The sequence below is a fragment of the Olea europaea genome, unplaced genomic scaffold (assembly GCF_002742605.1).
Source record: "Olea europaea var. sylvestris unplaced genomic scaffold, O_europaea_v1 scaffold3269, whole genome shotgun sequence".
Classification (NCBI taxonomy): domain Eukaryota; kingdom Viridiplantae; phylum Streptophyta; class Magnoliopsida; order Lamiales; family Oleaceae; genus Olea; species Olea europaea.
In genome coordinates, this window is record NW_019251591.1 from 29,078 (window position 1) to 43,553 (window position 14,476).

The following is a 14,476-nucleotide window of genomic DNA, read 5'->3' on the forward strand; positions in this document are numbered from 1 at the left end:
AAGTGTCAACTCAATGTCAAATTGTCCCCGTTGATCAAGTTTTATCCCAATCAGGTTATAGTTACTAGAAAACTGGAAAATTGGAAATTGACTTGGAGCTTTTAAAACATCACATATATCGAAATATACAAAGTTTCATGGTAACATTTCTCTTACCCAAACTTGGACACGAATAACTCGAATATTTCACGAGTCTTCATGAAAATTTGAAACTCGATTTTCGTAAACCAAAGTCTAAACATAAATGTATCTGCTTCTTGCAATCTCCATTAACACAAAGTATTTTGAGTATCAAAATCCAGTCAAATGTCTATAGCAGCACATCTTGAAGTCATAAATTTTGGAGGAAGAGGCAACGTTGCACAACAAGATCAATTATCAAACCCAAGATTCTATTGAGAAATACCAAAGTGATGATAAAAAGCAGTCCCATTGTGCAAGTAAATATATACAGGGAAATGAAGAAGAGAAGGAACCGATGTTGCCAACGCAAATCTTGGGCTTACAGCTCGTGCTCGTGCTCGTGCTCGTGCTCGTGCTCGTCTGTGGCTGTTTTGGACTTCGATGCCCACCGGCGGTTTAACCAACCAAGAAAACTTTTCCCAGCATCTTTTGCTTTATTTTTGACTTTGTGGTATGCATCTTTTGCTTTATTTTTGACTTTCGTGGGCCATTGCTTCCTATCATCCTTCATAGATAAAAATTCATGCAGGTTAAAACTTCGGGGAAACAATGTCTAAACAAATTGCTAAATAAAACAATAAATTTAAATTATAATCGTCCACTCAAGAATCAGCTGGATAGAGAAAACCATAGGACCATACTGATATTTGTGTAATGAATAACACCTGAAGTTATATTATTGTTATTATTTTTGTCCACTTTGAAGGGTGGTTATCGTTAGCCATCTAATCAATGTTATGGATGGATCTAGAAATTTTTTAGAGATAAAGTATAATTAACCACACAACGTAAATTCATCTATGTGTATCTCGACGTCAATTTATCTTAACTCCATCATCGAACTTCTAATTTTCTTTTGAAAGTTTTAGATGGTTTAGACATCCACTATAAGATTTTTATTTCACCAGTCTATTTCAGATGTAGAACAATTCTTTAAGACTAATAGTATGAAATGATAAAATTAGCAAAGACCATAAAATACCGATACGTCAATGTTATATTTAGGCTTGAATATCAATTCCAATATTTTAATAACAGGAACCACCATTATATTTCGAGTATCTCATAAATGGAAACATGTGGATTCTTAGTGTACACACACACACACAATTAATAAACATTCCATATAAGCCCTTTCAATACGTATATTTAACACTCTATTACTTGATAATATATGTACAAGGGAATTCAACTAAGAAATTGTCAAGAAGCTAAGAAATTCAGCTACATGTAGGGATGTCAACTCGACTCACTAGCTTGGACGACTCGTGGCTTAACCCATAAAAAGTCCCAAGCCAGTTCTGGTTAAGCCTCGTTTTCAGGAAATGGATCGGCGGGTCACTTGTCGAGCCACATACAAGCTACTCGTGTCATAGGGCCGTTGCAGGCAACCTCAATTGCAGCTACCTGCCTCAGGCAGGCAACTAACAGCAGTCTGCTTAATGCAGACGGCTAACAGACTTAAAGCAGGCATGTTAGAAATTTATGGAACTTTAAATCTCAAGAATTTAAAAACCTAAATACTTTATTGTTAAGATCCTTCAATCAAATCATTAAGAGAATTATTAAATGAGAAACATGCCTTAATTCATTGGAAATTATTCTATTTTACTGGATCTTGAATCTTATATCAACTGCAATCTCTTGATTTTAGCTTCTTGATCTTTATCCCTTTCTGGATTTTAGTTTCTTTCTCCATAATCTTGACTGTTTCAATTTATTTATTTATTTATTATTATTAATCTTCATTGTAGGTTTTGAATATTCCACTTCAATATGTTTTCTCTTAATATTCTTGTTTGATGGGATGACACATAAATGAAGATCACAAATGAATTGGAGACAATAACCTTATTTATAGTTTTTATATGTATTTTGCCTATCATTAAGGCCCACACTTTAATTAGATTTCCAAAGCTCAATAACTTTAATTTTTTATTAGATCACTTTAAATGAGTTTAGCCTTAAGATAGCATTTAATTCACACTTAATTACATATGTAAGCACACGTGACAAATTAAATATCAACTATCTCCCACTTTGGCCACAAATATTACCTTATAAACATGCATAACCTTATAATGTCAAAATTTTGTTCTTATAATCAAAAGCATCTCTGAATAATCTCGTCCGTTAATTATGTCAATATAGGATCAAAGCGATATTTGTTATAGCTATCATAACTAAACCCATCAATAGTCACATATATCAACACAATCAATAACATAGATCAAGTATGAATATGTAGCATGTAAATTACATGTAATGTGATCCAAACATACATATTTCCAATTAGTCCTATCTTATTCTTTAACGAGATCAAACTAAAAACTTTAATCAAAGTGAAATTGAACTTAATACTTTATTTCTGAAATAACATGAATATCCATGGATAAAAAAATATGTGCATAAAACTGACAACATCCAAATACAAACACCCACTAAACTACCATATCATCAAAAGATGCAACACACATGTGAACAATATGCTCATGAAAGACCCTGAGCCGTAGTTCTTTAGAAAACGGGTCCATAATCATAAAGTTTGTCCCAATATGCTTTATGGAAACTTGATTACTCTGAACTTTCTCATTAACAACTAGGAACTTAATGTCTATAAACCCTGACATCATCGATCTCCTATTGAAATACAAGACTACTATAGTCACAGAAGGACTTAAGTGGTTTTTCAATTTCATCCAAAATGCAACCTAATGACAAAATTTTGCAGTCATATTCTATTATCAAAATCAAAATATCCAATTGATTCTTAATTTTCGATTCCTAATTTATTTTATATGAAATTGGATCGAAACCTTTGGTTTCGATTCGATTTCGATTAAAACGTCTAGGCTATTTACACACAATTTCTCAAAATTTACTTGTAAAAGTCAGCAAAAACAGTCACCTTAAAAGGTTGTGGTGGCTTTCCACATGCTTCGGCGAGGTCCTTACAGACATACTTTATGAAATTATGAACGTCTCGGTAGTTATTATAAAGGTATGTTGCAACTCCAGTATCAAAACCGGGCAAAACCTGCAGAATTCCAAAGTTGACAAAAGATAGATATTAGAAAGTCAGGAGAATCCAATAAAATGTAGAAAAGCTCCCTCTTTGACAAGAAAATCAATATTTTGAATAATAATTTTTAGGAAAATGTGTAGTTAAAAAATAGGAAAATACGTTCAAAATATTTTATTGTATAAATGTATGATTGTAAGACATGAGCTTAGTTGTTCTCAATTAAAGAAAACAACTGAAAGAAACCATAAATATAACCACAAGCGAAGCAAATCAACAGTCGAGCTTTCTGAGGGGCTTGTAACATAAATCTCATTACGAAACCTGACCTTTCGACAAAATTTACATTCTGGACCGCATTCTTCAACATCCTGAACAGAAGAGTTACAAAGAAGGTCAGTTCATAATGAAAGTAGATAATTATGTACAACCTATCATTGAATCATTTTCGAACTGGATTTCAGACGAAAGCCTAGAAACATTTACCTTCCGCTTTCGATTACAAACATTCTCCGCATTTTCATTAATTAGATTTGTTGCAATTTCAATAATTTCAGCTGCCGGGGTCTCCTAAGTTGCAAAAATAAAAACATAAATTCATCAACTGATCGCATAAATACACTTAAAATAAATTCATTACAACACTTGAGTTAACAAGAAGTGTAAACGCATAGCAAAACACAGATGAATATAGAACAACAAATCATCTGCGAATAAAAACAAATACGAAATTAATAAGGTCCAGTTCTTGAATCAACGTAAGAAAATAAAAATACTTCTTTTAACAAATATAAACGAGTGGCCCAATTCTCGAATTTAAGAATGAACCCAGAAAATAACATTACTTTTCTGGAAAAGATCTCAGCTAGTTTATCTTCGACTTCGTCATATAGCTGTATTGCCAACTTTGAACAGGCATCACATTCTGTGTCCGCTACACACTTAACTGGTTCCACCGAACACTGTGATATTGGCATCCATAGTGATATTATCACTGTAACACACAACACTAACAATAAAGAAGCTCTATCAAATTTCGCCATTACTCTCTCTCTCTCTCTCTCTCTATCATAGACACACACACACCTCAATAATTGTTCCGCTGGAAGGACGTCAAATCCTGAAGGAGGAGTTTAATGGTCCAACAAAAAAGCCATAGAGCCGGGGTTGAAAACAGGCCAAAAATAGGGTGCCTACGTGGCATTTCCCTATTGGAGGATAATCATGTTACTTATACATGTTATTTTACAACTTAATTTACAATATATAAGTTGACAATCATCACATCCATTTATTCTTTGGATGGGCGGCCGGTTTCAACCCTGGCCAAAAAGCAAGGCCGAATGGTCCAAATATCTTTTTAGAATCGTAAGATATTGAAGTCGGCTCTTCAGAGGAGAGCTAGGCCCGGTGGGACAAGGATTAATTATTTAATGACTACTTGTCCAATAACATTTCGACATCTATTCAAGATTCAATCTTTGGCCTATTCCAAGTATTTAGTGCGGAGTTGGTCCTTCATATCATATTTCGGTAAATCATTACATGAAATATGGATAATTGACGCAAAACGTTCATATCGTTTGCCTTTTGCACGCAAATCGTCCCTACCATTTGCCTTCTTACGCAATCATATCTATCATTTCAATTTCGATATTTTGGCACTCGATCGACCTTTCTTTGCGCAAAAAGTCCATAATGTCTATATTATCTATTAAAACATCGAAAAAAATAAATAAATAATTGCATTTAGAATTCCAATTTTTAAAAAAGTATAAACGAGTCTTGAGTAAAACAGGTTAACAAAAGTAAAATATTTTATCTACCTAACTAATCCACCTACCCCTATCCTCCACTATCACCACCAAAATAATTAAAAGTGCAAAAAAAATAATTAAAAATTGAAAAAAAAAAAAAAACAAAAAACAAAACAAATGGTTTTATTCCTTATTAAATTCGCACCTGCCATTGGTCGCCCCCCCTCCCTATCGCACTGTAGCACCATCTAGGAATTCAATTAATTTTCTGTAATCAAGTTTCGTATTTCAATATCTTTTTCTGTTAGTGCATAGATATATTCCTAAAAACGAGGCAAAAGAAACCTGAATGAGGAAGAAGCAACCTTTTTGTCTTTTTTCCTTAACTTTTTTTTTTTTTTTTTAAATTACGATCAATTGAAAAAGTTGAAGTACAATTATCTAATTAACACCGATTGAAAGTATGATTACTGCAAATGGTACGAGACAATATATAGTAGGTTCTATTAAGTGAGTTAGTGTCACCATCTATTACAGGGAAGTCACCACCACATAAATTGATCACAAGGCTTTTCTACAGGCACTCTCGAACACAAAGTTGGAGGACACAAGTCTTCGTTCATAAGCTATGAAAATAGGAAAAATGATTATAAAACTTTTGTCTTCGACACAGTCTCTCACTAGCACATCGATTTGAAACTCGATTTTCCCGGGCCAAAGTCGATAAATGTATCTGCTTCTTGCAATCTCCGGTACAATCATGCTACAAGTATTTTAGTATGAAAATCTAATCAAATGACGCTGCTGACAGCTTCATCCGATTATGCTTGGAAATACAAAAAGTATGCAAAGAAAAATTTGAGTGAAACTCGATTTTCCCGGGCCAAAGTCGATAAATGTATCTGCTTCTTGCAATCTCCGGTACAATCATGCTACAAGTATTTTAGTATGAAAATCTAATCAAATGACGCTGCTGACAGCTTCATCCGATTATGCTTGGAAATACAAAAAGTATACAAAGAAAAATTTGAGTGAAAATGAAGAAGAGAAAGAACTGCTGTTTGCTTATACGAATCTTGGGCCTAGAGCTCGGTTTTACTTGACTTCAAACGCTTGTTCTGCAAGATTGTTTTCTTGCCTCTTCACCACTGTCTTAGCCGATTTGTAACTCTGTTAGCGTGATTTTTTAGTTTCTCGCCTGCATCCGCGACTCCTTTGGACCTTTGATGATCCTTTGCTTCCAATCATAATTCTTACCATCCTTTTCTCCTAAGACTTTCCCCGCCTAGAGCTCGGTTTTACTTGACTTCAAACTCTTGTTCTGCAAGATTGTTTTCTTGCCTCTTCACCACTGTCTTATCCGATTTGTAACTCTGTTAGCGTGATTTTTTAGTTTCTCGCCTGCATCCGCGACTCCTTTGGACCTTTGATGATCCTTTGCTTCCAATCATAATTCTTACCATCCTTTTCTCCTAAGACTTTCCCCTGTAGCAATGTAGCAGCTTAGCGTTTTTAATAATTTGAACTTATGAATTATGATGTGAAGTTCTTGTTAGTACCAATTTTGAGGGGAAGTCTGGTTCCTCGTCTTCATCTTCGTCTTCTGCATCTTCATCGCCCATGTTTTTCATGTTCATCAAGTCTTCCCTCGAGTACATTTTCATGCTGGGTGCCTCGCCTGCATCCGCGACTCCTTTGGACCATTGATGATCCTTTGCTTCCAATCATAATTCTTACCATCCTTTTCTCCTAAGACTTTCCCCTGTAGCAATGTAGCAGCTTAGCGTTTTTAATAATTTGAACTTATGAATTATGATGTGAAGTTCTTGTTAGTACCAATTTTGAGGGGAAGTCTGGTTCCTCGTCTTCATCTTCGTCTTCTGCATCTTCATCGCCCATGTTTTTCATGTTCATCAAGTCTTCCCTCGAGTACATTTTTATGCTGGGTGCTCCTGGCATACCCTGAATCCGAGTGTTGGGCGTGGGGGTTGAGAGTTAATATAGAAGTCAGAACAAGAAGCCAACAAACATTCTATATTTATAAACATGCACAAGTACCTCCATGGATTTTAATAGTTTATCCATTTCAGCCTCTTTTGAGCACTTGGCAATAAAAGGTTCTCTAGGAGTCCTATCCTGAAGAGGGGAAAAAATAAACACGAAAAAGGAGGAAAATTAAGAGTAGGAAGTCGCAGGACGTAGTTCTCATATGAATGTGGCAAGCAAGTAGATACAATCCTTCGTAATGCTGTTAAAAGGAACATCGTAAGAAAAATTATGCATTTGAAGAACATAATTGATGCAGGTTAAAGATTCTGGGAAAAAAATTCTAAACAAGTTGCTAAATAAAAACAAGAAATTCAAACTTTCATGGAAATAAATGCAACTTTGTCTTCACTCAAGAATCAGCCGGTGGTGAAGCTTCGGTGTTTTCTTATTTTATCATATTTCTCATTTATAAACCAAGAAATACAAGCAAACTCGGCCATGAGAACAATGTCACAGGAACAGACACCAGCCATCAAGTATTGAATGTAAGATAGAAATCAACATCTGATACCCTTTTTTGTATGAAAGGACTAGTTTGGTCATTAGACAGAAAAATTTCTCAAGAGCAAAACGAATGATAACAAATGACACAATATCAAATATGCATTCCAAGCACCAAAAACAAGAACACCTAAATGAGTTCAAAACAGTATTTGGATAATTCATTAGCTATCTAAACTAATTGAAAAACTAGCAAAAGGTGCTCCATTTTGTTGCCATATTTTTCAAAGAATAATATGGGCATGCTCACTCCTTGATACGGGAGAATTGAAGCAGTGGGCAAATTTGCCGGCTGCATTTATTCTCTTGTGTTCACTTAAGGTTAGAGAGAATCGGCCACAATAGGTGAACAAGGTCAAGTACTCAGCATTGTCCAGTAATTGAGATTTTCGGGAAAATTGACTTCCAATATAGGAGGGAGATTTTTTTATTTTACTTTGACATCAGCCAGAATCCATTGAGTTACAAGATATTTGGCCACCAAATCAAGTACAAATTCAAAAATATTCGTACATCTGATTTGGTGGAAAACAAGTTTAATTGTATGAAATCTTTTTGCCTATATCGCTTGCAACCCCTCTAATTTGGAATGAATAAAAAGTAGGTCACAATTGAAAACACATACCACAAGCAATGTTATATCCAACATCTCAAAATTAACTTGAGAATGTCAGTCAAAGTAGTCACCTTAGCAACTGGTGGTGGCTTTTTACTGAATGCTTTGGTGAGGTCCTTGCAGATAAAATTTACTAAAGAATCAAGATCTGGCTTGTTTTTATAACATATTTTGCAACATCAGTATCAGAATAGCCCAAAACCTGAAAAATTCCAGTTGATACTTAGTTGCAAAATTTCATAGATTCAATGCTAGAACTGTCCCAAACATAAGGAATAATGAAAAGGAGAAAAGATAGATATCTGAAAGTCAGAACTCAGAAGAATCCAATAAAATGTAAAAATGCTATTTAATTTTTTATAATTAAACAGAAAAACTGAAAGAAACCATGTATATAACAACAAAGAACCAAAGCAAATCCAAAGTTGAGCTTTCTGAGGGACTCGTGAGAAAATGATGCCGACCAGGAGCAGAAGTAATCGAACATTAATGATTTATAGAAAGTTACATTCGGCTATTGGTTGGTGCCAAAATTACAAAGATTTTACAAAACCAGACCAGTTGACAAGCTCGTTCTATTGTTTTCAATTCTGAACTGCATTGTCCTTCAGAGTCTTGTTAATTAATGCCTTTCCACGTTATTTTCTTTGTTTTTAATACTAATAAAATTCAATTATTGTATTTAGGTTAATTTCATTCACAGTCACTGTAGTGATCCAATATTCATTTGGGTATTCTCCAGTTTGTGTATTATACTTCATTTTTATGTCAATTGAATAATTGTACTTTTGATTTTGTCTCAATTTAGGGCACTTTGTTCAATTTCGTCACTTTTTTTAACTATCAATTTAGGGCACTTCGTTCAATTTCGTCACTTTTTTTAACTACTAACATTGGCACCATGGCATGATTTTTACATACTAACGGTCATCAGACCTGAAAAAAGTGATACGGTTAAAATTTTTGTTTTACATATTAGGTGTGTAAACTGAAGATAAGCCAATTTGTGATTTTTTTTTATTTTTTATTTTTTATTTTTTGTGTTCTTGTATCACTTCTTCCCTATCATGTTTTGATGGCTACACAATTAGTATTAAATGGCACATCAACACATGCGTTAGACAATGTGACAAAATTGAATGAAATGACCTAAATTGAGACAAAATTGACGTATAGCAACCTAAATTACACAAATTAAATTATAAGTATCCATTTAATATAAATTGAACAAATTTATATTTGTTGCACGGCATTATAATTGTAGTTAAGACCCCAAGTCTTTGCACATTATAGTACATATCTCTCCAATTTTTGTAACGTTTATCATCAATTTTTCATTAATCAGCACATCTTCCTTCTAATAATGGTTTTGCCCAAAAAATCGTTCGGAGGAATAAAATGATTTATTTGTTATTATATTCTAAAAAAATAATAAATACAAGAGTACGGCAAAAGATTTGCGCTTTATCTCAAAGTAAAAAAAATAGAAATTCTTTGACATCATATCACCATCGAGAACGAGATGTGTTATTTAATAGAATGTTAAACGGAAGAGGTTAAGGACATAATTGTTGGTTTGAAGGGGTGTTGGGAAAAGTCAATAAAGAAATCTGATTCCCTGAAGTGTCAACTCAATGTGAAATTGTCCCCGTTGATCAAGTTTTATCCCAATCAGGTTATAGTTACTAGAAAACTGGAAAATTGGAAATTGACTTGGAGCTTTTAAAACATCACATATATCGAAATATACAAAGTTTCATGGTAACATTTCTCTTACCCAAACTTGGACACGAATAACTCGAATATTTCACGAGTCTTCATGAAAATTTGAAACTCGATTTTCGTAAACCAAAGTCTAAACATAAATGTATCTGCTTCTTGCAATCTCCATTAACACAAAGTATTTTGAGTATCAAAATCCAGTCAAATGTCTATAGCAGCACATCTTGAAGTCATAAATTTTGGAGGAAGAGGCAACGTTGCACAACAAGATCAATTATCAAACCCAAGATTCTATTGAGAAATACCAAAGTGATGATAAAAAGCAGTCCCATTGTGCAAGTAAATATATACAGGGAAATGAAGAAGAGAAGGAACCGATGTTGCCAACGCAAATCTTGGGCTTACAGCTCGTGCTCGTGCTCGTGCTCGTGCTCGTGCTCGTCTGTGACTGTTTTGGACTTCGATGGCCACCGGCGGTTTAACCAACCAAGAAAACTTTTCCCAGCATCTTTTGCTTTATTTTTGACTTTGTGGTATGCATCTTTTGCTTTATTTTTGACTTTCGTGGGCCATTGCTTCCTATCATCCTTCATAGATAAAAATTCATGCAGGTTAAAACTTCGGGGAAACAATGTCTAAACAAATTGCTAAATAAAACAATAAATTTAAATTATAATCGTCCACTCAAGAATCAGCTGGATAGAGAAAACCATAGGACCATACTGATATTTGTGTAATGAATAACACCTGAAGTTATATTATTGTTATTATTTTTGTCCACTTTGAAGGGTGGTTATCGTTAGCCATCTAATCAATGTTATGGATGGATCTAGAAATTTTTTAGAGATTAAGTATAATTAACCACACAATGTAAATTCGTCTATGTGTATCTCGACGTCAATTTATCTTAACTCCATCATCGAACTTCTAATTTTCTTTTGAAAGTTTTAGATGGTTTAGGCATCCACTATAGGATTTTTATTTCACCAGTCTATTTCAGATGTAGAACAATTCTTTACGACTAATAGTATGAAATGATAAAATTAGCAAAGACCATAAAATACCGATACGTCAATGTTATATTTAGACTTGAATATCAATTCCAATATTTTAATAACAGGAACCACCATTATATTTCGAATATCTCATAAATGGAAACATGTGGATTCTTAGTGTACACACACACACACAATCAATAAACATTCCATATAAGCCCTTTCAATACGTATATTTAACACTCTATTACTTGATAATATATGTACAAGGGAATTCAACTAAGAAATTGTCAAGAAGCTAAGAAATTCAGCTACATGTAGAGATATCAACTCGACTCACTAGCTTGGACAACTCGTGGCTCAACCCATAAAACTAGCCAGTTATAGTTAAGCCTGATTTTCAGGAAATGGATCGAGTCATTTGTCGAGCCACATACAAGCTCCGTGTCATAGGGCCGTTGCAGGCAACCTCAATTGCAGCTACCTGCCTCAGGCAGGCAACTAACAGCAGTCTGCTTAATGCAGACGGCTAACAGACTGAAAGCAGGCATGTTAGAAATTTATGGAACTTTAAATCTCAAGAATTTAAAAACCTAAATACTTTATTGTTAAGATCCTTCAATCAAATCATTAAGAGAATTATTAAATGAGAAACATGCCTTAATTCATTGGAAATTATTCTATTTTACTGGATCTTGAATCTTATATCAACTGCAATCTCTTGATTTTAGCTTCTTGATCTTTATCCCTTTCTGGATTTTAGTTTCTTTCTCCATAATCTTGACTGTTTCAATTTATTTATTTATTTATTATTATTAATCTTCATTGTAGGTTTTGAATATTCCACTTCAATATGTTTTCTCTTAATATTCTTGTTTGATGGGATGACACATAAATGAAGATCACAAATGAATTGGAGACAATAACCTTATATATAGTTTTTATATGTATTTTACCTATCATTAAGACCCACACTTTATTTAGATTTCCAAAGCCTGATAACTTTAATTTTTTATTAGATCACTTTAAATGAGTTTAGCCTTAAGATAGCATTTAATTCACACTTAATTACATATGTAAGCACACGTGACAAATTAAATATCAACTATCTCCCACTTTGGCCACAAATATTACCTTATAAACATGCAAAACCTTATAATGCCAAAATTTTGTTGTTATAATCAAAAGCATCTCTGAATAATCTCATCCGTTAATTATGTCAATATAAGATCAAAGGGATCTTTGCTATAACTATCCTAACTAAACACATCAATAGTCACGTATATCAACACAATCAATAACATAGATCAAGTATGAATATGTAGCATGTAAATTACATATAATGTGATCCAAACGTACATATTTCCAATTAGTCCTATATTATTCTTTAACGAGATCAAACTAAAAACTTTAATCAAAGTGAAATTGAACTTAATACTTTATTTCTGAAATAACCTGAATATCCATGGATAAAAAAATATGTGCATAAAACTGACAACATCCAAATACAAACACCCACTAACCTACCATATCATCAAAAGATGCAACACACATGTGAACAATATGCTCATGAAAGACCCTGAGCCGTAGTTCTTTAGAAAACGGGTCCATAATCATAAAGTTTGTCCCAATATGCTTTATGGAAACTTGATTACTCTGAACTTTCTCATTAACAACTAGGAACTTAATGTCTATAAACCTTGACATCATCGATCTCCTATTGAAATACAAGACTACTATAGTCACAGAAGAACTTAAGTGGTTTTTCAATTTCATCCAAAATGCAACCTAATGACAAAATTTTGCGTCTAGGCCTATTTACACACAATTTCTCAAAATTTACTTGTAAACGTCAGCAAAAACAGTCACCTTAAAAGGTTGTGGTGGCTTTCCACATGCTTCGGCGAGGTCCTTACAGACATACTTTATGAAATTATGAACGTCTCGGTAGTTATTATAAAGGTATGTTGCAACTCCAGTATCAAAACCGGGCAAAACCTGCAGAATTCCAAAGTTGACAAAAGATAGATATTAGAAAGTCAGGAGAATCCAATAAAATGTAGAAAAGCTCCCTGTTTGACAAGAAAATCAATATTTTGAATAATAATTTTTAGGAAAATGTGTAGTTAAAAAATAGGAAAATACGTTCAAAATATTTTATAGTATGAATGTATGATTGAAGAATGAGTAGCTAGAAAAAAGGGCTTTCAATAATGATTGTGAGACATGAGCTTAGTTGTTCTCAATTAAAGAAAACAGCTGAAAGAAACCATAAATATAACCACAAGCAAAGCAAATCAACAGTCGAGCTTTCTGAGGGGCTTGTAACATAAATCTCATTACGAAACCTGACCTTTCGACAAAATTTACATTCTGGACCGCATTCTTCAACATCCTGAACAGAAGAGTTACAAAGAAGGTCAGTTCATAATGAAAGTAGATAATTATGTACAACCTATCATTGAATCATTTTCGAACTGGATTTCAGACGAAAGCCTAGAAACATTTACCTTCCGCTTTCGATTACAAACATTCTCCGCATTTTCATTAATTAGATTTGTTGCAATTTCAATAATTTCAGCTGCCGGGGTCTCCTAAGTTGCAAAAAGAAAAACATAAATTCATCAACTGATCGCATAAATACACTTAAAATAAATTCATTACAACACTTGAGTTAACAAGAAGCATAAACGCAGAGCAAAACACAGATGAATATAGAACAACAAATCATCAGCGAATAAAAACAAATACAAAATTAATAAGGTCCAGTTCTTGAATCAACGTAAGAAAATAAAAATACTTCTTTTAACAAATATAAACGAGTGGCCCAATTCTCGAATTTAAGAATGAACCCAGAAAATAACATTACTTTTCTGGAAAAGATCTCAGCTAGTTTATCTTCGACTTCGTCATATAGCTGTATTGCCAACTTTGAACAGGCATCACATTCTGTGTCCGCTACACACTTAACTGGTTCCGCCGAACACTGTGATATTGGCATCCATAGTGATATTATCACTGTAACACACAACACTAACAATAAAGAAGCTCTATCAAATTTCGCCATTACTCTCTCTCTCTATCATAGACACACACACACCTCAATAATTGTTCCGCTGGAAGGACGTCAAATCCTGAAGGAGGAGTTTAATGGTCCAACAAAAAAGCCATAGAGCCGGGGTTGAAAACAGGCCAAAAATAGGGTGCCTACGTGGCATCTCCCTATTGGAGGATAATCATGTTACTCATACAAGTTATTTTACAACTTAATTTACAATATATAAGTTGACAATCATCACATCCATTTATTCTTTGGATGGGCGGCCGGTTTCAACCCTGGCCAAAAAGCAAGGCCTAATGGTCCAAATATTTTTTTAGAATCGTAAGATATTGAAGTCGGCTCTTCGGAGGAGAGTTAGGCCCGGTGGGACAAGGATTAATTATTTAATGACTACTTGTCCAATAACATTTCGACATCTATTCAAGATTCAATCTTTGGCCTATTCCAAGTATTTAGTGCGGAGTTGGTCCTTCACATCATATTTCGTTAAATCATTACATGAAATATGGATAATTGACGCAAAACGTTCATATCGTTTGCCTTTTGCACGCAAATCGTCCCTACCATTTG

At 33.8% G+C, this 14,476-nt stretch overlaps 2 protein-coding genes and 1 pseudogene across 2 annotated transcripts; all 3 read right to left on the minus strand.

Moving 5' to 3' along the window:
• Positions 1 to 162: 162 nt before the first annotated feature.
• Positions 163 to 4,379, minus strand: LOC111385744. Its single transcript, XM_023010159.1, has 5 exons — positions 4,051 to 4,379; positions 3,692 to 3,775; positions 3,535 to 3,576; positions 3,092 to 3,220; positions 163 to 688 (listed from the first exon to the last, which is right to left on the minus strand). The coding sequence occupies exons 1-5, from the start codon at positions 4,246 to 4,248 to the stop codon at positions 503 to 505; spliced, it is 639 nt and encodes a 212-aa protein (XP_022865927.1). The 5' UTR covers positions 4,249 to 4,379; the 3' UTR covers positions 163 to 502.
• Positions 4,380 to 5,442: 1,063 nt separating this feature from the next.
• LOC111385741 lies at positions 5,443 to 9,059 on the minus strand (annotated as a pseudogene).
• An 852-nt stretch (positions 9,060 to 9,911) lies between these two features.
• LOC111385742 lies at positions 9,912 to 14,060 on the minus strand. The gene is made up of 5 exons (XM_023010157.1): positions 13,715 to 14,060; positions 13,356 to 13,439; positions 13,199 to 13,240; positions 12,715 to 12,843; positions 9,912 to 10,437 (listed from the first exon to the last, which is right to left on the minus strand). The coding sequence occupies exons 1-5, from the start codon at positions 13,910 to 13,912 to the stop codon at positions 10,252 to 10,254; spliced, it is 639 nt and encodes a 212-aa protein (XP_022865925.1). The 5' UTR covers positions 13,913 to 14,060; the 3' UTR covers positions 9,912 to 10,251.
• Positions 14,061 to 14,476: the final 416 nt, after the last annotated feature.